This window comes from Sander vitreus, unplaced genomic scaffold, assembly GCF_031162955.1.
Source record: "Sander vitreus isolate 19-12246 unplaced genomic scaffold, sanVit1 ctg403_0, whole genome shotgun sequence".
NCBI classification, from domain to species: Eukaryota; Metazoa; Chordata; class Actinopteri; order Perciformes; family Percidae; genus Sander; species Sander vitreus.
This window is the reverse complement of record NW_027595528.1, coordinates 10,001-35,000: the sequence shown is the minus strand read 5'-3', so window position 1 is coordinate 35,000 and position 25,000 is coordinate 10,001. Positions and strand designations below refer to the sequence as shown.

General features: G+C 47.8%; 1 protein-coding gene across 1 annotated transcript in view; it reads right to left on the bottom strand.

The window, feature by feature from the left end:
• Positions 1 to 3,461: 3,461 nt before the first annotated feature.
• LOC144513995 (corticotropin-releasing factor receptor 1-like) overlaps positions 3,462 to 25,000 on the bottom strand; it is a gene marked incomplete at its 5' end in the record, with an annotated part of 29,367 nt that continues 7,828 nt past the window's right edge. The window contains 7 exons of the mRNA XM_078245186.1: positions 3,462 to 3,602; positions 4,060 to 4,101; positions 12,026 to 12,164; positions 18,291 to 18,376; positions 18,970 to 19,042; positions 19,622 to 19,682; positions 19,858 to 20,011. Coding sequence (XP_078101312.1) covers positions 3,462 to 3,602; positions 4,060 to 4,101; positions 12,026 to 12,164; positions 18,291 to 18,376; positions 18,970 to 19,042; positions 19,622 to 19,682; positions 19,858 to 20,011 — 696 coding nt within the window. The remainder of the gene's footprint in view (positions 3,603 to 4,059; positions 4,102 to 12,025; positions 12,165 to 18,290; positions 18,377 to 18,969; positions 19,043 to 19,621; positions 19,683 to 19,857; positions 20,012 to 25,000) is intronic.

Here is a 25,000-nt window from a genome sequence, read left to right as displayed (position 1 = left end):
TGATATATTATGTTATGGATGAAGTGATGCGTTTGTGTTGGCGGGCGGCAGACAGAAGCTGAGGTCAATGGTCAGGGAGACTGGGGAAGTGTGTTTCCATGACAACCAAACAAGAAGTGTCCAGTCTGTGTCACCTTCACTACGAGAGAGGAAAACATGTGAAATGTTCCTGAAACCTCCTGAAACCTCCTGAAACCTCCTGAAAGATGACACAGAGGAGGAAGAAGGCGTAAACTAAAGAGGAGGAGCAGGGGAGGAAAGGGGGGAGTAAAAGAAAGCGGGAGCGGCAGCAGGACGACAGACCTTTCTGCAGAGGAGGAGCGCTTGTTTTTCCAGCCGGGGTAGCCAGAGGAGCGCTTGGTTCTGCAGAGGAGGAGAGGGGAGCAGCAGGGACGTCCCCGTCTCCAGAGGGAACTAACCCATAGACAGCGACGCTTCTGGAGCTTTTACCAACGTTTTCTTCAGCGCTTTTGTGGCGTTCTTCGGCTGTTTCCTTTTGCTCCTCTTCATCAGGAGGTGAGACGGAGGAACTGACCCTCTTCTCCTCCTCCATCTCTCCATCTCCTCCTGGCAGCTGATCCTCCTCTTCCTTCACTACTTTCTCCTCCGTCACCTCCTCTTCCTGTTTTTCTCCTCTACCTTCCTCCTCTCCGTCAGGAGGAGTGAGGGAGGGGCAGCGAGTCCCTCTCTCCTCCGTCACTACGCCTCCATCTGGGAGTTTATCCAGAAAAGTGACTGGGGGGAGGGGAGGTGTGCAGACAAACACAAAGAACAAAAAGAAACTCAACACTGACACATGATTGGATGACGGATGATTGAGAGACTCTGAGACAGTTTAGGGACCGCACGGGACAGACATATTCATACAGTGGACTCAGAGACTCTGAGACAGTTTAGGGACCGCACGGGACAGACATATTCATACAGTGGACTCAGAGACTCTGAGACAGTTTAGGGACCGCACGGGACAGACATATTCATACAGTGGACTCAGAGACTCTGAGACAGTTTAGGGACCACACGGGACAGACATATTCATACAGTGGACTCAGAGACTCTGAGACAGTTTAGGGACCACACGGGACAGACATATTCATACAGTGGACTTAGAGACTCTGAGACAGTTTAGGGACCGTGTGGGTGTGTCTGTGAAGAGGAGACTCAGAGAACTACAGCTGCAACTTTCTTATGTTCCTACCTCCCAGCATGCACTGCTCTCCTCCGAGGGGGGCCGAGTGTCCGTCCATCATCCTGCAGAGAGGAAGAAGAAGAGAGGAAGAGGAGAGAGAGAGGAGAGAGAAAGAGGAGAGAGAGAGAGGAGAGAGAGAGAGAGGAGAGGAAGAGAGGATGAAGAGAGAGAGAGAAGAGTAAGAGGAGAGAGAGAGAGGAAGAGGAGTCAGTGAGCATGCTCAGTAGAGAGTAGATCCTCCATGATGATGATGCAGCAACAAACAATAAAGTCACTTTCTGTTTCAATCTGCTGACTCATGCTGTCAATCACCAGCTCTGCTCTGACACTTTGATCTGAAGCTATCAGGCTATCAGGCTAACAGGCTATCAGGCTAACAGGCGGTCACAGAGTGGAGTAACACGGCGTCAGTGTCTGCCGTTCATCCTCCTCCATCCTGCAGACAGAGGAACAGCAGAGACACATGGAGCAGAGAAAGACAGGTGGAGGCAGACAGATGTAGACAGACAGACAGGCAGGAGAGAGACAGACAGATGGACAGACACACACACACACACACACACACACACACACACACACACAGACAGACAGGCAGACAGACACACAGACAGACAGACAGACAGACACACAGACCGACAGACAGACAGACAGACACACACAGACAGACAGGCAGACAGGCGGCTCAGTGTCTTACCTTCTGTCTCTTTTCCTCTGCTCCTCTCTGCTGCTGCTGCTCATCCACTGCCGCCGCCCTCTGCTGCTGATGCATGCTGGGAGACGAGGCTGCTGTTGCCACGGTAACCCGAGGATACACACACGCACACACACACACGCACACACACACACACACACACACACACACACACACACACACACACACACACACACACACACAGACACACACACACACACACACACACACACACACACACACACACACACACACACACACACACACGCACACACACACACACACACACACAACACACAGGGGATGTTTTAGCAGCTTCAATATTCTCTAAAATGTTTCCCAAAGCCCAAGATTACGTCCTCTAATGTCTTGTTCTGTCCACAACTCAAAGAGTTCCCTGTCCCAGAGGAGAGAAGACACTAGAACATATTCATATTTAACATATTTAACAAGCTGACATCACACAAGTTTACCTGTTTTATCATAAAAAAATTACTCAAACTGATTCATGGATTATCAGAATAGTTGGAGAGGAATTTAATAGATAGTACATCTGGTCTTTAGCTAACCCTGTACTGACCCGACGCTGGCCCTTTAAATTCAGATTTACAGATCGACAGTTACACTTAAATATATATTTATGTTTACCTGTCATCTCATTGAAAGTGCAAATATTAAAGTAGGAAAACATGTCATTGCATATCATCTCCGTCAGACAGAAACCTGATGTTGTTGATAATTTAATAATCCATAAATAATTTCTGTTGGTCCCCCTTTCCGTCTGTCTGTGGAGCTTACACACACATAAACAGTGATGAGGCCATTTCCTCTGGCATTGTTCTGGACACACAAGGTTTTCCCCGACAGCCACAACAATAAAGATAAAATCCTGCATTTATTCATGTTTGGGTTGCAAATAATATACAATATATAATCACCAAACAATCTGTTATGTCAGATTTAGTTTTAGTGTCCAGAGAGATTCTATATTTCTATGAATGGAGCCTGTATGTTAAAGCTCTTAGAAGTTCAGACTTTAGAACTGCAGTCTAACGTCCTCTGTTGCCTGAACACATCATCATCTCTGAATCTGTCACAGCGCCCCCCCCCCCACCAGTGTCTGTGCTGCGTTCAGAGACATGTTCAGAGTGACAGAACGACCCTCGGTGTCTGTGCTGTGTTCAGGGACATGTTCAGAGTGTCAGAGCGCCCTCCGGTGTCTTTGCTGCATTCAGAGACATGTTCAGAGTGACAGAACGACCCTCTGTGTCTGTGCTGTGTTCAGGGACATGTTCAGAGTGACAGAGCGCCCCCCGGTGTCTTTGCTGCATTCAGGGACATGTTCAGAGTGTCAGAGCGCTCCCCGGTGTCTTTGCTGCATTCAAGGACATGTTCAGAGTGTCAAAGTGCCCCCCGATGTCTCTGCTGCGTTGCCACGTCTGCGGTGGGGCTCTGTCAGAGGGTGGGGCTCTATCAGAGGGTGAGGCTCTGTCAGAGGGTGGGGCTCTGTCAGAGGGTGGGGCTCTATCAGAGGGTGGGACTCTATCAGAGGGTGGGGCTCTGTCAGAGGGTGGGGCTCTGTCAGAGAACGGAGGTCTGTTTGATGCTGTGGAAGGAGACTCTGCTCGCTGAGGTCGGCAGCGACGAGGCGCGGACCGCCCGGCTGCGGAGGGAGTGACGGTCCTGCCAACGAATCCAACGCTTCCTGACCGCAGAGCGCACCTGAGGTCAGACAGACAGGTCAGAGAGACAGCCAGACAGACAGAAAGACAGACAGACAGACAGACAGGTAAATAGTCTGTGTATATTAAAGTATATTTGTGGAACACTACGAGGCAGCTTACAGCACATTTCAGCAAGAAGACAATTCAAAGTGCTTTAAAAACATCCGTAAAGAGAATATAAAACAGCTCATTTAGAATAAAAGTTACAGAGCAGTGGGAGAAAAGCCTTCAGCAGTGATTTGTTGCAGTGGCCCTGCAACAAATCAAAGCCCCTGGGAGTTTGTTTAAGATATGTTGAGCATACAAACTGAACACTGCTTCACCACAATCTGTCCCAGACATCCTGAGAGTCTGGAGGGTTCAGAAGATCACAGCACATCAGAAATAAACTCCACAGGGATTTACAAACTAACTATCAGGAAGAAACCAGAATGCTCAGCAGAAGAATAAATTACCTCACTGTTGAGAAAACAGTAGAAGATGGAGACAAAGAAACCCTGCAGAGACAGACGGAGGAACAGTGTTAGCTGCTAACATGCTAATGTCAAAGAAACCCTGCAGAGACAGACAAAGGGACAGTGTTAGCTGCTAACATGCTAATGTCAAAGAAACCCTGCAGAGACAGACGGAGGGACAGTGTTAGCTGCTAACATACTAATGTCAAAGAAACCCTGCAGAGACAAACGGAGGGACAGTGTTAGGTGCTAACATGCTAATGTATGGCAGCTCAGGCTACATCTACTCTGCTACGTTTTTGTTTGAAATGGAATATCTTAAGGTTACGACCGTAACCACGGTTCTCTGATAGCATGAGTGAGGTATCTCACATATGGGTACGCCTCCCTGCGTATCCCTCAGAAGCACTTTCTCACTACACCAGCCATGATTGGCTGGCCACATCTGATGCAAAACGCACAAAGGGCGGTCCTCTATATAATCCACAGCACGTGCGTCTTACCATCATTCAAGGTAGCAACCTCTTCTCGCTCCACGCAAGAAAGGTGGTCCAGTGAGATACCTCACTCATGCTATCAGAGAACCGGGGTTACGGTCGTAACCTAAAGTTCTCTTTCAAGCATTCATTCGACAAGCCAACCTCAGTGATACGTGACCTTTCCAATCATACTAACGCATTCTGCGTCCCCGATAACTCCACACTCAAAACTGTGTGATCCAGGCGAGGCGCAGTAACGTTGAGTCTGTAAAACCTCATGAACGTTGTTGGGTACGACCAGCAAGCGGCTGCACACACCTCCTTTATCAACACCCCTTCAAATAAGGCCCACGATGTGGCATTTCCCCTTGTTGAATGTGCACGTAGACCAACAGGAGATTCACGCCACCTAGACGAATAGGCCAAGGTGATTAGGCAATCCAGTGTGATAAACGTTGCTTTGTGATAGGCTTACCCTTGTGAGGTCCAGACCACAAAACAAGCAGCTGAGCCGCTTTCCTGAATGACAGTGTCATAGCCAGGTATGCTCTCAGAGCGCGCACAGGACACAATATATGCAGCCGCCCCTGTTCCTCTGATGCGAACGGTGGTGGATAGAAAGCACTAAGCTCCAAGGGAAGGCTTAGTGAATCCATGACCTTAGGAATGTATGCTGGGTTCAGGCGTAATGAGACTTTAGAATCCCCAGGGCCGAACTGTATACACGATGGATGCACTGATAAGGCAATAAGGCATTTTCGCACCCACCTCCAATAAGGGCTCGAACGGTGGTCCCGATAAAGCTTCCAACCCCAGTGGCAAATCCCATCCGGGAGACAATGATTTTGACACTGGGCGTAAGCGCCGTGCTCCGCGCATGAAACGGAAGACCAGGGGATGCTGTCCCACCGTCTTACCGTTTAAACCCATATGACATGCATATATAGCAGCCAGATATACTTTAATCATGAAGAACGCTTTTCCCTTATCCAGGAGAGTTTACAGGAACGTCAACACAATCCCTACGGAGCACCGAAAGGACACTTCCCCAGTAGACGTGCACCAGTCTTCAAACACACGCCACTTCGCTTCATACAAAGTACGCGTGGATGGAGCTCTTGCACTTTGAATAGTCATTATAATATTTTCAGGTAGACCACAAGATGTCAAGTTCAGCCCCTCATGGACCAAGCGCAGAGGGCCAGGCGCTCTGGGTGGGGGTGAACGATTTCCTCAGTAGGTCCCTGCGCGATGGTAGCGGCCACGGCTGTGCGCAAAGCATTTGCGTTATCTCTGCTAACCAGTGTTTTTGAGGCCAATTTGGGGCCACCAGAATGACCATGAAACTCTCGTCCCTCACCCTGGCTAGGGTGGGGGGTATCAGAGCTAATGGGGGAAATGCGTAAAGAAGGGCATGCGGCCATGTGTGTGCCAGCGCATCCACTCCCAGAGGGGCTTCCGCATCGTTCAGAGAGAAATATAGGGGACATTGTGTGTTTTCTCTGGAGGCAAACAGGTCTACTAACGAGCGCCCGTAGCGTGACCAGATCTGTTTCACTATCTCCGGATGGAGTTTCCACTCCCCTTAGCGAGGGTGACCCTGAGATAACAAATCCGCCCCCTGATTCATCACTCCGGGCACATGCGTTGCCGTGAGAAAAAGAAGGTTGGCATTGCTCCAAATTATCAGTTTGTGTGCTAGCCTGTGTAGTTGTGGGGAGCGTAAGCCCCCTTGCTTGTTGATGTAAGCCACTACAGTCATATTGTCCACTCTGACCAAGACATGAGTATTTTCCACATATGGCAGAAAATGTCTCAGGGCCAGAAAAACTGCCATAAGCTCGAGGACATTGATATGAGCTGAGCGTAGGTTTACATTCCATTGGCCATTCACAGATCTCCCTTCATGGGTGCCACCCCATCCCCACAGAGACGCGTCTGTGGTAATCACCTTCCTGGAGCATACTGTGCCCAGTGGCACCCCCTGCGTCAGGAATTGTGGCCGTTTCCATGGACACAGCGTCATCGTGCAGTCCGCTGATATAAAGATATGGCGGCGTGAGTGAACTCGAGGGTCTAAACCGAGGTTCTTTACCCAGCGTTGAAATCCCCTCATATATAGCCTGCCTAGAGGAAGAGTGACCAGTGCTGATGCCATCAGACCCAGAAGTCTGTGGCAATCCCGTAATGTCACATATTTCCACCTGCGAAACAGAGCGAGACGTGCGTGCATCGCCTCTGTTCTGTCTGAAGATATGCGAGCCCTCATTGTGACCGAGTCTAGGGACAGCCCGATAAAATGTATTGATTGTGTGTACACTTTTCTTTAAGTTGAACTTGAACCCCAGCAATGACAGATGTGTCATTAGGTGTTCGGTATGTGCCGCTGCGTCCTGCTGCGAGCCCGCAGCCAGGAGGCAGTCGTCCAAGTACGTTGCCAGACGGATTCCGGTCATCCTGAGTGGCCCCATTGCTGCCTCCGTGCATTTGATAAAAACACGAGGGCTGAGTGACAGGCCGAAGGGTAGAACTAATTACTTGTACACCACCCCTCTGTAGGCAAATCTGAGATATTTCCTGTGAGGGGCGTAAATCCGCAGATGGAAATACACATCGACTAGGTCCGGGCTGGTGAACCAATCCCCTGGGCGCACAAACCTCAGCAGTGCTGCGTGTGTCAGCATTTGAAACCTGTATTGTCTTAGATGTCTGTTTAACGCTCTTAGATCTAATATAGGCCTCACCCCCCCCTTTTTTTGGGGATGATGAAGTACCTCGAGTAGAAGCCGCTTTGGCTCTGGGCCAGAGGTACTACCTGAATTGCTCCTTTCTCTAGTAGAGAACTGATCTCTGCATCGAGAGCCGCTCCCCCACCGCCTGTGAATGTATTATTTTTGAGAAAAGGGGGGCAGAATGTTCGAACTGGAATCTGTACCCTTTTTCGATAGTTTTGAGCACCCAGTTTGATTCCACGAACGCCCGCCAGTGGTGCACCCGCTCTGCGAGTGAGCCCACCGAGGGATTCGGTGATCAGCATTGCTGCGCCACAGCAGCCGCGAGTACGTGTACAGCCCGCCCCGCTACGGGGCTCATGAGGCTGTTTATGTTTTTCATGTTTTGCAACACATAATCTTTTGCCCTCTCCGGGGACCATCACCTTATCGTGGTGGAGAGGTTTGTGTGTCCCTATGAACCTGAGGGCTGTGTTGTCTGGAGCTTTGTGCTCCTGGTAGGGTCTCCCAAGGCAAAGTGGTCTCAGGTGAGGGGCCAGACAAAGAATGGTTCAAAAACCCTATGAGTGACCGAGGTAGAGATGGAGTGACCCTGCCCGGAGGAAGCCCGGGGCCCCCGTCTGGAGCCAGGCCCAGATGGAGGGCTCGTCAGCGAGCGTCTGGTGGCCGGGTTTGCCACGGAGCCCGGTTGGGCACAGCCCGAAAAAGCTACGTGGCACCTATCTCTCCATCCCATGGGCCCACCACCTGTGGGAGGAACCGCTGGGGTCGGGTGCGCTGCCATATGGGTGGCAGTGAAGGTCAGGGGCCTCGACGGACCAGACCTGGGCAGCAGACGCTGGCTCTGGGGACGTGGAATGTCAGCTCTCTGTGGGGGAGGTGGAGCGCTACCAGTTAGATCTGGTGGGGCTTACCTCTACGCACAGTCTCGGTTCTGGAACCATACTCCTGGATAGGGGTTGGACTCTTTTCTTCTCCGGAGTTGCACAAGGTGTGAGGCGCCGGGCGGGTGTGGGGATACTCACAAGCCCCCGGCTGAGCGCCGCTACGTTGGAGTTTAACCTGGTGGACGAGAGGGTCGCCTCCCTATGCCTGCGGGTTGTGGGGAGGAAAACTCTGACTGTTGTTTGTGCATATGCACCAAACAAGAGTTCGGAGTATTCGGCCTTCTTGGAGACCTTGAGTGGAGTCCTGCATGGGGCTCCAGTCGGGGACTCCATAGTTCTGCTGGGGGACTTCAACGCGCACGTGGGCAATGATGGAGACACATGGAAAGGCGTGATTGGGAGGAACGGCCTCCCTGATCTAAACCAGAGTGGTTGTTTGTTGTTGGACTTCTGTGCTAGTCATGGATTGTCTATAATGAACACCATGTTCGAACATAGGGATGCTCATGAGTGTACTTGGTACCAGTCAATGATCGTTTTATAATCGTTTCATCTGATCTGAGGCCATATGTTTTGGACACTCGGGTGAAGAGAGGGGCGGAGCTGTCAACCGATCACATCTGGTGGTGAGTTGGGTCAAGGGGTGGGGGAAGACTCTGGACAGACCTGGTAAGCCCAAACGGGTAGTGCGGGTAAATTGGGAACGTCTGGAGGAGGCCCCTGTCCGACAGACTTTCAACTCACACCTCCGGCGGAGCTTTTCGTGCATCCCTGTGGAGGCTGGGGGCATTGAACCCGAGTGGACAATGTTCAAAGTTTCCATTGCTGAAGCTGCGGTGAGGAGCTGTGGTCTTTGGGTCTTAGGTGCCTCAAGGGGCGGTAACCCACGAACACCGTGGTGGACACCGGTGGTCAGGGAAGCCGTCCGACTGAAGAAGGAGTCTTTCCGGGATATGTAATCCCAGAGGACTCCGGAGGCAGTTGCAATGTACCAAAGGGCCCGAAAGGCTGTAGCATCTACCGTGAAAGAGGCAAAGCAGCGGGTGTGGGAGAAGTTCGGAGAAGACATGGAGAAGGACTTTCGGTCGGCACCAAGGTGCTTCTGGAAAACCGTTCGCCACCTCAGGAGGGGGAAGCGGGGAAGCTGTGTACAGTAAGGATGGGACGCTGTTGACCTCAACTGAGGAGGTAATAGGGCGGTGGAAGGAGCACTTTGAGGAACTCCTAAATCCGACTAATACGCCCTCTATGGTAGAGGCAGAGCTGGAGGATGATGGGGGATTGTCGTCAATTTCCCTGGTGGAGGTTGCTGAGGTAGTTAAACAACTCCACAGTGGCAAAGCCACAGGGAATTGATGAGATCTGTCCAGAAATGCTTAAGGCTTTGGGTGTGGAGGGGTTGTCTTGGTTGACACGCCTCTTCAACATTGCGTGGAAGTCTGGGACGGTGCCTAAGGAGTGGCAGACCGGGGTGGTGGTTCCACTTTTTAAAAAGGGGGACCAGAGGGTGTGTGCCAATTACAGGGGTATCACACTTCTCAGCCTCCCCGGTAAAGTCTACTCCAAGGTGCTGGAAAGGAGGATTTGGTCGATAGTCGAACCTCAGGTTGAAGAGGAACAATGCGGATTCCGTCCTGGTCGTGGAACAACGGACCAGATCTTTACTCTCGCAAGGATCCTGGAGGGAGCCTGGGAGTATGCCCAACCGGTCTACATGTGTTTTGTGGATCTGGAGAAGGCATATGACCGGGTGCCCCGGGAGATACTGTGGGAGGTGCTGCGGGAGTACGGGGTGAGGGGGTCCCTTCTCAGGGCCATCCAATCTCTGTACGACCAAAGCGAGAGCTGTGTCCGGGTTCTCGGCAGTAAGTCGGACTCGTTTCAGGTGAGAGTTGGCCTCCGCCAGGGCTGCGCTTTGTCACCAATCCTGTTTGTAGTATTTATGGACAGGATATCGAGGCGTAGTCGGGGTGGAGAGGGGTTGCAGTTCAGTGGGCTGGGGATCTCATCTCTGCATTTTGCAGATGATGTGGTCCTGATGGCATCAGCCGAGTGTGAAGCGGCTGGGATGAGGATCAGCACCTCTAAATCGGAGGCCATGGTTCTCAGCAGGAAACCGATGGAGTGCCTTCTCCAGGTAGGGAATGAGTCCTTACCCCAAGTGAAGGAGTTCAAGTACCTTGGGGTCTTGTTCGCGAGTGAGGGGACAATGGAGCGGGAGATTGGTCGAAGAATCGGCACAGCGGGTGCGGTATTACATTCAATTTACCGCACCGTTGTGACGAAAAGAGAGCTGAGCCAGAAGGCAAAGCTCTCAATCTACCGGTCAGTTTTTGTTCCTACCCTCACCTATGGTCATGAAGGCTGGGTCATGACCGAAAGAACAAGATCCAGGGTACAAGCGGCCAAAATGGGTTTCCTCAGGAGGGTAGCTGGCGTCTCCCTCAGAGATAGGGTGAGAAGCTCAGTTATCCGTGAGGAGCTCGGAGTAGAGCCGCTGCTCCTTCGTGTCGAAAGGAGCCAGTTGAGGTGGTTCGGGCATCTGGTAAGGATGCCCCCTGGGCGCCTCCCTAGGGAGGTGTTCCAGGCACGTCCAGCTGGGAGGAGGCCCCGGGGAAGACCCAGGACTAGGTGGAGGGATTATATCTCTAACCTGGCCTGGGAACGCCTCGGGATCCCCCAGTCGGAGCTTGTTAATGTGGCCCGGGAAAGGGAAGTTTGGGGTCCCCTGCTGGAGCTGCTACCCCCGCGACCCGACCCCGGATAAGCGGACGAAGATGGATGGATGGATGGATGGATAATCTTTTGCATGTAGTGCCCTCGGCTCTTGGTCTGGATGCACTGATGGGCACAATTTTATTGTTTTTCGGGCATGGATGAATAAAAACCATCTGTCTTCGACTGAAAGCTAAGAGCAGATGGTGCTATGAGAGCTTTCTGGCTGGGGTGGAGGTGGTGAGCAACCAGCGGTTCCACAGGTGGCAGCTTGGATAGCCCAGACTCATCCATGGCTACGCAGTCCAGCGTAGCTCCCGCCTGAACCGGGGTCTTTGACGAAAAGTGCTTCGGCCAGGTGCGGGTAGCTTCCTCTAGACACTTGGGGAAAAGGGGGAGCAGTTGCCTCTCCGCACTCTTCACCTTTGGCAGGCGCTTGCCTTCATACCAGGAACCGGTCTTCTCAGGCGGAGCACTGGGCCATGCAATCCCCAGCTTTTCGACAGCATGTTTGCACACCTCGTGAAGGCTCGTGCCAATAGCCGGGGAACCCCCATCGCCTCTCGCATCCTCGGTGCTTTGGCGATATGGGATCTTGGACATCGCTGACCCTGAGGCCGGCAGGAACAGATCATCTTCGTTGTTGTACGAGAGGATGTTGTGAGCTCGACTCTATGGACAGTTAGCATAGACCCTGGCAGTATCAATGATGTTCGCTTCTGAGCGAGAAGAGGTAATTGAATGACGGTAAGACGCACGGGCTGTGGATTATATAGAGGACCGCCCCTTGTGTGTCTCGCGTCAGATGTGGCCAGCCAATCATGGCTGGCATAGTGTGAAAGTGCTTCTGAGGGATACGCGGGGAGGCGTACCCATATGTGATATACTGAACGAATGCTTGAAAGTGAATTTCTGCTACATTTCCCCCTCTCATTCCCCCTGCTCTGGCGTTTCCCCCTCTCATTCTCCCTGCTCTGGCATTTCCCCCTCTCATTCCCCCTACTCTGGCGTTTCCGAGCCCCTAAACCGGAAACATTTGGAAACACTTCTGACCCGCTGCCTCCTGTTTATGTCCAGTATACCAGAATTTTGATCAGATATGAGGTTTGGGCGTGTTAGTTTAAACGTAGCGGTAAGAAGACAGCAGATGGACCTGGAAGGACTCGAGGATGGAGTTGAAGTAGATGAAGATGATCTGAGCGAGCTCGTCTTCTCCTCCAGGATTCACAAAGAACAGCATGTAGGTGATCCCTAACAGGGGCAGCAGCACCAGTGTGGCCTTCACTGCCTTCCTGCAGGAACACAGAAACACAGAGGAAGATAACCTGTGTGTCTCCCACCTGTCCTGTGTGTCTCCTACATACCTGCCACCATTTGGTTTTCAAAATCCGGGAGATTTGTATGGGGGCATGGCGGCGCAACCGGGGAGGGGGGGTGTACTGTAAGTGTATTATTTACATTGCAATATAACTGAAAACATAACTTAATTTATTAATATCAGGGAACATCCCTGCCACACTCGCAGTGAAGTCGTCACAAAACACAAAAGGAAAATTTTTCTGTGCTACCAACATTGTCATCTTGAGTTCAGCTTGCATCACGTTTTCTGCCTCTGTCCTTTCGTGATGAAATATGAAATTGCTTGTGTGCCCTTATGTGCCTCTTCTGTGCGATGGTGCCGCTGTGTTTTAATGTGCTGGGTAATGTCATTTTTCCCGCCATGCGCTACATTAAAATCAATGCAACCTTAGGTAAGATGCATGTAAATTGTTGCGCCCAACACTGTTGAAATTTACAGCTATATTTCCATTTCTTTGCGGGAACACCACCATTCTTGCCATTTTTATCGGCTCGCTTTCGGGTCTAAACTTTCCGCGAAGCTTGCGAGAAATCAACTGCGCAACTGGGTTATAGGTTGCCAGGGTGAGAGTTATAGGTTGCCAGGTTGAGGGTTATAGGTTGCCAGGTTGAGAGTTACAGGTTGCCAGGTTGAGTGTTATAGGTTGCCAGGTTGAGGTGACAAACGTGTTGAAAATTGTATATGTATATATATATATATATAATCAACATTAGACCAATATATTGGTCCGATTAATTTCAATTCAATTTCAATTCAATTTTATTTATAGTGTCAAATCATAACAGGAATTATCTCAGGACACTTTACAGATAGAGTAGCTCTAGACCACACTCTATAATTTACAAAGACCCAACAATTCCAGTGATTCCCCCAAGACCATGCATGAATGCGTAAGTGCGACAGTGGCGAGGAAAAACTCCCTTTTAGGAAGAAACCTCGGACAGACCCAGGCTCTTGGTAGGCGGTGTCTGACGGTGCCGGTTGGGGGTATGATGAACAATGGCAATAATAGTCACAATAAAGATATCGTAATAGTTATAATAGTTCATGGTGTCGTAGAGCACAGCAGGGCGTAACAGGGCGTGGCCGGGCGTTGGCCGGACATAGCAAGTCGAAGCCGGGCATTGCAGTGCATAGCAGGGTGTAATAGGGCACAGCAGGGCGTAGGGCATGACCACGGCAACAGCTGCCACCATGATGTAGGTGCCATCATGATCATGATCCACGATGATGATGCTGAGCGGAAAAAGAACATAAGGACTCCGGGGAATAAGCTCCCCGGAGCTATGTTAGTAACAAGCATTTCTGTGACACGAATACACACAGATGGAAAGAGAGAGGAGAGAGAAGCTTAGTGTGTCAAAGGAGGTACCCCGGTAGTCTATAACTATAACCACATAACTAAGAGCTACAGAGAAGGGGAGATAAGGAGGCTGTGTTCCGTGATTGTGGCTACACACCTTCCCCCGCCGGTCTAGGCTAACGCTGCGACTCATTACTCCCTAAGTATATGTAAGCTTTCTATGAAGAGAAGCCGAGATAGGGAGGCGGTGCGTCATGACTGTGGCTACACATCTTCCCTCGCCGGTCTAGGCGAACGCTGCAACTCCTCACTTCCTAACTATAAGCTTTATCGAAGAGGAGAGTTTTAAGTTTACTCTTAAAGGTCTGCCTCCCGAACCCAGACTGGGAGCTGGTTCCACAAGAGAGGAGCCTGATAGCTAAATGCCCTTGCTCCCGTTCTACTTTTAGAGACTCTAGGAACCACAAGTAACTCTGCATTCTGGGAGCGCAGTGCTCTAGTGGGACAACTAGGTACTATGAGCTCTTCAAGATATGATGGTGCTTGACCATTTAGAGCTTTGTAGGTCAGGAGAAGTATTTTAAATTCAATCCTGGATTTTACAGGAAGCCAATGCAGAGAAGCCAACACAGGAGAAATATGATCTCCCCTCTTCGTTCTTGTCGGAACATGTGCTGCAGCATTCTGGATCAGCTGGAGAGTCCTAAGAGTTTTATTTGAGCATCCTGATAATAGGGAATTACAATAGTCCAGCCTGGAAGTAACAAATGCATGGACTAGTTTTTCAGCATCGTTTTGAGACAGGATGTTCCTAATTTTGGCAATGTTACGAAGATGGAAAAAGGCTGTTCTAGAGGTTTGCTTGAAGTGGGCGTTAAAGGATATATCCTGATCAAAAATAACTCCTAGATTTCTGACAGTAGTGCTGGAGGCCAGGGCAATGCCATCTAGAGTAATTATATCTTGGGATAATGATGTTCGGAGGTGTTTGGGGACCAGCACAATAACTTCAGTTTTGTTTGAATTTAACATCAGAAAATTGTAGGTCATCCATGATTTGACAGCTCTAATGCATACTTGAAGTTTAGCTAACTGACTGGTTTCGTCTGGCTTGATTGATAAGTATAATTGGGTGTCATCCGCATAACAGTGAAAGTTAATTGAGTGTTTCCTAATATTATTGCCTAGAGGAAGCATATATAAGGAGAATAGAACTGGTCCAAGCACCGAGCCTTGAGGAACGCCATGGCTGACTTTAGAGTACTTGGAGTATTTATTGTTGATATTGACAAATTGAGATCAATCAGAGAAGTAGGACTTAAACCAGCTTAGTGCGATTCCTTTAATGCCAACTAAATGTTCCAGTCTCTGTCACTGGATGGTATGGTCAATAGTGTTGAATGCAGCACTAAGATCTAATAAGACAAGTATGCAGACAAGTCCTTTGTCAGCAGCAGTTAGAAGGTCATTTTCACCAGTGCTGTCTCTGTGCTATGATGCTTTCTAAATCCTGACTGAAAGTCCTCAAATAAACTATTGCTGTGTAGAAAGTCACATAACTGATTAGCGACTACTTTCTCAAGGATCTTGGAGAGAAAGGGAAGGTTAGATATAGGTCTATAGTTGGCTAAGACCTCGGGATCGAGGGTGGGTTTTTTCAGAAGAGGTTTTATCACAGCTACTTTAAATGACTGCAGTACATAACCTGTTAATATAGACATATTGATCATATCTAGTAATGAAGTGTTAACCACGGGTAACGCTTCTTTAAGTAGCCTCGTTGGGATGGGGTCTAATAGACAGGTAGATGGCTTTGCTGAAGAGACCTTTAACATTAATTGTTGAAAGTCTATAGGAAAAAAGCAGTTTAAGTATATGACAGGTCCTGTCGTTCTTTCTAGCACTCCTGCATTCAAAGGTGAACCATTAGAAGTTAAGGGCAAAAGGTGATGAATTTTATCTCTAATTGTTATAATTTTATCATTAAAGAAACTCATGACGTCACTACTAAGAGCTAGAGGAATAGATGGCTCAGTAGAGCTGTGGCTGTCAGTCAGCCTGGCTACAGTGCTGAAAAGAAACCTTGGGTTGTTCTTATTTTCTTCTATCAATGATGAGTAATAGTCTGATCTGGCATTTCTGAGGGCCTTCCTATATGTTTTCAGACTGTCTTGCCAAACTAAACGAGATTCTTCCAGTTTGGAGGAACGCCATTCGTGAGATTTGTTTTAATGCGAGTTTGGGAGTTATACCAAGGTGCTAGTTTCCTTTGCTTCATCATCTTCTTTTTGAGGGGAGCAACAGAGTCTAAAGTCGTCCGTAGGCAGGCCATAGCAGCGTCTACAAAATGATCAATTTGGGAGGGACTAAAGTTAACATAAAGGTCCTCTGTTATATTAAAGCATGACATTGAGTTAAAGGCTGTTGGAATATTTTCCTTAAATTTAGCTATAACACTGTCAGATAGGCATCTAGTGTAGAAGGTTTTATCTAATTTCGTATAGTCGGGTATTAAGAGTTCGAAAGTTATTAAGAAGTGGTCTGATAATAAAGGATTTTGCGGGAATACTATTACATCTTCAATTTTGATGCCATATGACAGCACAAGGTCGAGTGTGTGGTTAAAACAGTGAGTGGCCTTATGCACACTCTGACTGAAGCCAATTGAATCTAGTAGTGAGTTGAAGGCAGTACTAAGGCTATTGCTGTCAACGTCCACATGAATATTAAAATCATCTACAATAATTATTTTATCTGATTTTAGGACTACACATGACAAAAACTCTGAGAATTCAGATAAAAATTCAGAATACGGGCCTGGCGCTCGGTAAACAACAACAAATATAATTGGCTGTAATGTTTTCCATGTTGGATGTTGAAGATTAAGAACAAGACTTTCAAACGAGTTATAATTTAGTTTAGGTTTAGGATTAATTAACAGGCTTGAATCAAATATGGCTGCAACCCCCCCCTCCTCGGCCTGAGCCTCTAGGAATTTGAGTATTAATATGACTGGGAGGAGTGGCTTCATTTAGACTAACATATTCTTCATGGCCCAGCCATGTTTCAGTAAGACAGAATAGATCAATTTGATTATCTGATATCAAATTGTTTACTAATATTGCTTTAGACGACAGATCTAATATTTAATAGTCCACATTTGATTCTCCTATTCTGTTCTATCGTTGCAGTGGTTGTTTTAATTCCATTTAGGTTGTTAAGTATAGCACCTCGTTGGTTTACGTTTGATTTTACCGATCTCAGTTGGGGGACAGACACCGTAGTTATGGGATTATGAATGGGTGGCTGCTCCAAAGGAAGCACAGAGGAGCGTGGAGCGCTGTACCTGTGATTACTGATATTACTGATTCTTACTGGAATGATATAGCTGGTCTGTGGGTTAGCAGAGTTATTTGTAAAGGAGTGAGAGCTTATGGGAGAGTGAGACTGGGAAGTGCGCTTGTGCGTGTGTTTACGGGGTGCAGACAGTCAATCTAAGGTCTGGGTCTGCACCCAAGTCTTGGTCTGCACGGCGTGCCGCAGATTCTCACATAGCATCTGGCTGCCGCGTCTATTGGGATGAATCCCGTCCCTGCTGAACAGGGAGCCACGTTCCCAAAACAGATTAAAATTGTCTTGTGGATGCTGCATGTATGCTGGAGCCAGGCGTTGAGGATGAGTAGTCTGCTAAAAAGGCATACTCCGCGACCTCAAGATGGAAGTGGGCCCGAAATAAAAATCAACTTCCCAGTGCTTTTTAAAGCTTCAATTAGAGTACCAAAGTCTTTCTTTGTGCGTTCACTCTGCTGATAGGACATGTCATTATGTCCACAGTGGACCACGATGTGTTTAATAGAGGTCTGGAGTGAGGTCAGGTCAGGTCCACAGCTTTAGCCAGGATGTCTGCAACTTTGGCTCCAGGAAAGCAGTGAGTGACAGCATTAAAAAACCATATATCCCGGGTGATGGAGTCACCAATAATTATTGTGGTTGGGGGGAAGAGCGTACGAGGAGTGGGGGGGCGTGTCTTCTCTCCCTCTACACTCTCACACTGCTTTACCTTCCGGTTCCGGTTGAAAGGTTAGTGCCCATTAAAAACGGGAGTGTTGGCAGGTATGGTCTCCTACCTGTCCCGTGTGTCTCCTACCTGTCCCGTGTGTCTCCCACCTGTCCCTTGTCCCTCCTACCTGTCCTGTGTCTCCTACCTGTCCCGTGTGTCTCCTACCTGTCCCGTGTGTCCCATGTGTCTCCTACCTGTCCTGTGTGTCGCCTACCTGTCCCGTGTGTCTCCTACCTGTCCTGTGTGTCCCATGTGTCTCGTACCTGTCCTGTGTGTCCTGTGTGTCTCTTATCTGTCTTGTGTGTCTCCTACCTGTCCTGTGTCCTATGTGTCTCCTACCTGTCCCATGTGTCCCATGTGTGTCCTGTGTGTAATGTGTGTCTCGTGTGTAATTTGTGTAATGTGTCTCGTGTGTCTCCTACCTATCCCGTGTGTCCTGTGTGTGTCCCGTGTTTCTTACCTGTCCCATGTGTCCTGTGTCTCTCGTGTGTCCAGGTTGACTTGTGTATCCCGTGTGTCCCTTGTGTGTCCCTTGTGTGTCCCTTGTGTCTTGTGTGTCCCGTGTGTCTTGTGTCTCTTGTGTGTCCCGTGTGTGTCCCATGTGTGTCCTGTGTGTGTCCTGTGTGTGTCTTACCCGTCCCATGTGTGTCCCGTGTGTGTCTTACCCGTCCCGTGTGCGTCCCATGTGTTCCTACCTGTACTGGATGGTCTCTGAGGTTGTGGACGCTCTTAGTTTGGTCATGAGGATCCGAACGATGTTGAACAGGAAGACAAAGTTGATCTGCATAGAACAGATGGAGGAGAGCAACAGTAGTTGGGTTGTACTAAAATAGTTCCCTATTTAGTGTGTTGGCCATTTTGTAGTGGTGTTTGAATTCTCAGAAGTTAATTTCATTCACTAAATAGTCCATCAGCTGATGGGACACTCTTCTCCCACAATGCAATGTACACTGGAAATGGAGTAAGACTCATCTTTCCATCTCTACAGCTCTATTTGAGGCTTTGACCTGTTCACACCCAGCGTTTAAGGTGGACTGGATGTGACCATGTGAGATAGATGGTTTCACTATGGATTTAAGGTGGACTTACAGTGTTCAAACCCTAAATATATTTGACTTCGACTTTCTAATGCAATAAGCGATGTACAATCCAAAGCAAAATTCCTCGTATGTGTCCTCATACCTGGCAAATAAAGCTGATTCTGATTCTGATTTCTCTAATAGTTGACTTTTTCTCCAAGAAAAATCTTACTTCAGTATATAAAGTAATTTAGTGATAGTTGTCTGAACGTCTGGATTTTTTCGTAAACTTTTTGACATGTAGTCAGAAGATATTCTGACTTTTTCCTAAATCATTGTGACTTTTTCCTCGTACCAGCAGGACGAGGATCATAGGGCCTTGGTAGATGTAGTCGGTGTAAACTCCCGCCTTCTTTCCAAACCAGCACCTGTCAATCAAAACACAACCATTAATCAGATCCCCTCAATCAATTGTATAGCAGTTTTCATATAAAAGTCATGTAACACAAAGTGCTTCATATTATATAAATAGACACAGTAATGCAAGATAACCCCCCTCCACACACACTCTGAGAGAAACCCAGAGAAGTCACATCTAACATAGTCTATATCCATGACGTTCCACTTCAGGGATAGTTCCGGTGCCGCTGGATGTCCGTCCCCTTCCTCTGTCTCTGTGTTGGCGTTCTAACCTCTGATGGATTTGTGAGGACTATGGTTAACTGCTCCTCAGATCTCTGCAGGGTAAATCCAGACAGCTAGCTAGACTATCTGTCCAATCTGAGCTTTCTGTTAACAGCGGCTCCGTCCGGAGCTTAGTACCGCCCAAGATGATTGTGATTGGTTTAAAGAAATGCCAATAAACCAGAGCACGTTTTTCTCCCATCCAGGAATGCTGTGTGGACTGGCCAGACTGTCCTCTGCAGCTCTGTGGAGGGAGGTCTGGCAAAGTGAGACTATACTAACACACACTACGTTAGAAAGTCAGTCAGCAGCGTCACACTCACTTCTCGTTGTCGTAGTAAAGCTTCCCGAAAGCCCAAGCCACGATGATCGGAAAGGGAATACCTGTAGACAGACAGACAGGTTAGACAGAGAGACAGACAGGTTAGACAGAGAGACAGGCAGACAGACAGACAGATAGAGACACAGACAGACAGACAGACAGACAGACATACAGAGAGACAGACAGGTGAATCATTAGACAGGTAAATGTGTGGACAGGTGAATCAGGTGATCTGACCCCAGCCGATGCAGATGAACATCCACTTCCTGAGTTTGTCGGTGGAGTAGGTGAGGACGACGGCGGTGTGCAGATAACAGCCTTCCCCAAACATCCAGAAGAAGTTTGTCACATGGAAATAATTATATGCCGCTGTCACCAGCCGGCACCACACCTGGAGAGAGAATACATGGGTTAGTTAACGATTTATTAACCTTAACACCTGGAGAGAGGGGAGACAGGAGAGAGGAGACAGGAGAGAGGGCAGCGCAACTCCTTCAGGTAGCCAGGGTGACAAATGCAGGAAGACGCAGGGAGAGAGGAAAGAGAGAAAGAGAGACAGACAGAGTTGCAGCTATTAACACCAATGTCTGACATTCCACCAGCCACGCCATGGCGTTCCTCTCCGCTCCGGAGGGCTATTTTCATGTGGGCCATTCAAGGTCAAGGTCAACGTCACTTTATTGTTTGTACAGCCAGACACACAACAATACAGCAAAACATGAAATACTTGCAGTATCTAAAACACAGTAGTAAATAAATACATGAAAACAGTTCTGGCAAATTGTTTAAAATGGAAATGGAAGTCGGGATAAAAGAGTTTCTGTGTGATGGTTGAGGTCGGCTGGCTGGGAGTTTTCTGTTTTGTTTACTATTTTCTATTTCTGTTGTCAGTTTCTCGGTTGGTTCTGCCTTCTCTGTGTATTTCTGTTGGCCCTGCCTCTCTCTGTGCCTCCTGTGTTCTCCCCCCCCCCGTCCCGCTGCTGCTGCTGCCAGCTGATTGAGCGCACCTGGTTACCATCCCAACATCACCTTCTCCCGCCGCGCACACCTGCCTTCCATCTGCAATCAAGTTCAGTATTTCAACCCCGGCTTAACAGACCATCTCCGCTTGATTATTGCTCCAGTCATACTGGTGAAACTCCCTGCAAGCTATCCCTTGAGACCCTTGTTTTTCCTGTCTTTGAGATACTGTTACTTACTTTTTCCTGTGTCTGTTTCCTTGCAGTTACCATCTCATTCCTGTCGTCTCCAGTCAGCTGGCTTCACCACTCGGTCCCCCTCCCATGGCACTCTGCTTCAACCTCCGCTTCCAGCCACCCACTCCTCGGCTCCTCTGCTCTCCAGCTCCAGTGTCTCCCCCTCGGCTTTTCGGCCCCGGCTTCCCCACGCTTCCCTGAGTGCACGGGTCCTCTATGCCTCCGCCATCCTACTCCCAGCTCCTGAGCCCTCACCATCCTACCTGCCTTCCCCATCCTACTCCCAGGCCCTCACTGTCCTCTCTGCCCTCGCCATCCTATCCCTGCTCCGAGTCCCTCACCATCCTACCTGCCTGTTTTCCCTGTCCCTGGCATCCACCTCCCCTCTCCCTTTTCCTTTGATCCAAATAAACCTTTTGCCTTGAGGCTAGCGTTTGAGTCCGTTCTGTTCACTCATCCCATTCTGAGTCTATTGGACCTGCATCTGGGCATGGAATACCTACAGCCTGAGGGAAGTAGCTTAAACTGGCAGGACAAGGGGTGACTAGGGTCAATAGCAATGGACTGGGCCTTCTTTGCCACTCTGTCGGAGTAGATGTAGGAGAGAGTGGGGAAGTTGGTGCCTGCAATTTTGCTACATGTCCTGACGGTACTCTTTCGCTGTTTTTTATGGACAGAGAACCAAACCAGCAGATAAACGGACTCAATAAAACATTGTCATAAAAGTGGGGTTAATGTTAAAATTCCTCAGTTTTCAGTAAAAGTACATATGCTGATGGGCTTTGGCACAGTGTGTGGTTCAAAACATAGCTTGCCATCAATTATTGTGCCAAGGTAGTTACATTCTTGTACTGTCTCAACAGATTGGCCATCAATGATAGTGGGGGGAAGATAATCATTAAAATCCTTCACTATTGGTCCGTGGTCAATCACACTTTCATTAAGAAGAGGCACAATGACAGAGTCATCTGCAAATTTAAAAACCTGTCTGCCATCATATTGTGAACGGCATTCATTTGTGTATAAAACAAAGAGGAGAGGGGAGAGCACACATCCTTGGGGGGAGCCAGTAGAAGATTAAAGATTGCCAGATAAAACACCATTCACTTTAACCCTTTGGGATCTGGAGGTTAAAAAGTCAACTAGCCAGGCTACTAGCACTGGGTTGATGTTGTGCATCTTTAAAAGTCTGTCTGCTAAAATGCAGGGTTGAATACAGTTAAAAGCTGATGAAAAATCAATAAATAGTAGTCGTACAAATTGCTTTGCCCCTTCCTGTTGGTTAAAAACGGTGTTGAGCAGGCTGCCCGTAGCATCCTCGACCCCCCTTCAATTCAATTCAATTCAATTTTATTTATAGTATCAAATCATAACAAGAGTTATCTCGAGACACTTCTTATCTCATCTTCATCACTTATCTTACAATTCTTATATCAAGAGCAAGCATAGTGCGTGTTGTGTTTTCTGTGGAGTTCTGTCATTTGTGAAGTTTTGTTATTTCTTATTTACATGTTTAATCAAATGTTTACCTTAAACCAGAGCTACAAATGCCGAAAGTAACACTGATGGAGAAACGTTTAGCAGCCCAATAGTGTAGAGCCTCTTTAAGAGGGGTGTGCTGTGAGTACATGCGACCGGTGATTACTACGTGAAAAGGAAGCACGACATTCATTTAGTCGTGTAACGACTTTCAACCCGGTGTGCAGCCACTTGGTAAGTTCTCTTAATTTCATATGTTTCCTTGTCTGCTTTTATGATGTACGCTTCATTTTGTCTGTTGTCGCCATGCTGTGTTTACGTCCGTCTATGCTCCGGTAGATCTAAGCAGTTTAGTTGACTGATAAAGATAATGCTATACTCTATAAGTTATAAGTTGACGAGGTGGCAAATCTGTGGGACATAAAAATAACATTTAGACTTATAACATTGCTGCATCATACGTGTCCATTCGTGTTTACTTTCTTTAGCTTTATGAAAGTCTGAAGTATGAATCGCGGACCGGTATTTAACGTAAGTAACGTTGTACTTCCTGGTTTACCGCGGGGCCTTTTGGGAGCTGTAGTTTCCAGCTGCTAGCAGAAATACTGCATGCATCTTGCATAGGTTTTGGTAGGACATGAATATTTGAAGTGTGAAGCGTGTACATGAAAATTATGAAATGAGTATTATTGTTTTTATAGTATATTAATAATAATATTATGTATTTGTATTTGATTATTTATGTATTGTTGCTTATTGTTATTAGGCTATTTAGGTAAAGAACTGGGGAGCTGTGCTGTTTGTAGTATGCACATGAAAATTGAAACATTGCATTTCTTATTATTTCAGGTTTATTACCTGGTTACCATTTGTGAAAAGAAAAACTCCCTTTTAGGAAGAAACCTCGGCAGACCCAGTCTCTTGGTAGGCAGTGTCTGACGGTGCTGGTTGGGGATGTGATGAACAGTGGCAATAATAGTCATAATAGAGATAATGGAACAGTGACTACAATGGTAGTCGTAGTAGTTCATGTCATAGCCATACAGTCCTGCCCTGTAAGCAAATTGTAAGGGGTCTGAGTTGTGGCTGTGTTATTACTAAAATATCCTGGTTGATAATGTTTTCAAAAGCTTTCATAATGAGGGCCACTGGTCTAAAATCATTAAGTGATTTAGGTCCTTTGGTCTGCCTGATAGGCACAGGCACAATCACTGACTCTTTCCAGAGATGAGGGACCCGCTGTGATTGAAGTGACTTATTGAATATAAAGGCGAGTATGTCAGACAGTGGCTCTGCACAGCTTTTGAGGAGGCGGCCACCAATATTGTCTGGACCAGGGTTCTTCCTTTCCTTCACCACACTAAGAATTTTGTGAACTCTGTCCTTATTAATAGTGATAGCAACATTTTGTTCTGCCCATGGTTCCCTGAATGCAGACAATTCCTTGGTGAAGTCGTAAATATTAAAGCGATTGTAGAAAATATTCAATTCATCTGCAAGCTCAGAATCTGTCTTGCCATCAAAGGAGAGGGTTTTTTATGATTGGATTGTAAGCCCATCATCGACTTCACACCGTCCCATGCAGGGCGTGACTTGCCACTACGCAAAACGGATTAACTTTGTCTTTATATTTAAGTTTAGCTAATTTGAGCTCCCTCTTAACCTGCTTCTGCAGGTCATTGTAGACTATGGCATCCCCCTGCTTAAAACTAATATTTCTCTTGTTAATGATACTTTTAACGTATTTGGACACCCATGGTTTGTTATTTGGAAAAATGTAAATGGCCTTTTTGGGAATTATTTCATTTTCACAGAAACTTATATAAGCAGAAACAGTCTCAACAAGTTCATCCAAGTTAGAACATGCTTCCTTGAATAAGTCCCAGTCTGTGCATGAGTAACAGTCCAATAGCTCCTGTGTCGATTCTTCAGACCAGACCAGAACAAAACGTCACTCAGGTTTTGTTCTCCTCAGGACAGTTTTGTAGACTGGAACCAAATAAACAACGTTATGGTCGGACATACCAAGGGGAGCTCTACTAAATGACCTGTAGGCTCTTTTAACTGTACCATAACTGAGGTCTAAACATTTCATATGTCTAGTAGGACAGGTGACATATTGGGAAAAGTTACTTAGCAACTTTCCAAGCCTACAGTGATTAAAGTCGCCCGCGTCAGGGGCGATACTTTGCAGCCTTTGCACTTTTGTTTGTACTATTACCCTTAACGCAATATCACCCTGTTCGCCCTCGGATGGATGTATACAAGTGTGACAAATATTTGTGGAAACTCTCTCGGCAAGTAATAAGGACGGAGAGAGACAGACATGAGTGCGATGTTGGGGGCGCACACAGTTTCTCTGACCGCAACTGTGTTGCACCAGCTCTTATTGACATACAAGCATACACCACCACTGAGTGATTTTCCTGTTGCTGCTGGGTCCCTGTCAAGTCGCAATGGTACTCCAAAACCAACGCTCTAAAGACAGTGGAGATAGTTGTGGACTTCAGGAAGAACCCAGCCCCACCTGCCCCCACCACCCTCTGTGGCTCCACAATTGACACTGTGGAGTCATTCCGCTTCCTGGGAACTACCATCTCCCAGGACCTCAAGTGAAGAACATCAGCTTCCTCGTGAAGAAAGCACAACAGAGGATGTACTTCCTGCGGCAGCTGAAGAAATTCAACCTGTCAAAGACAATGATG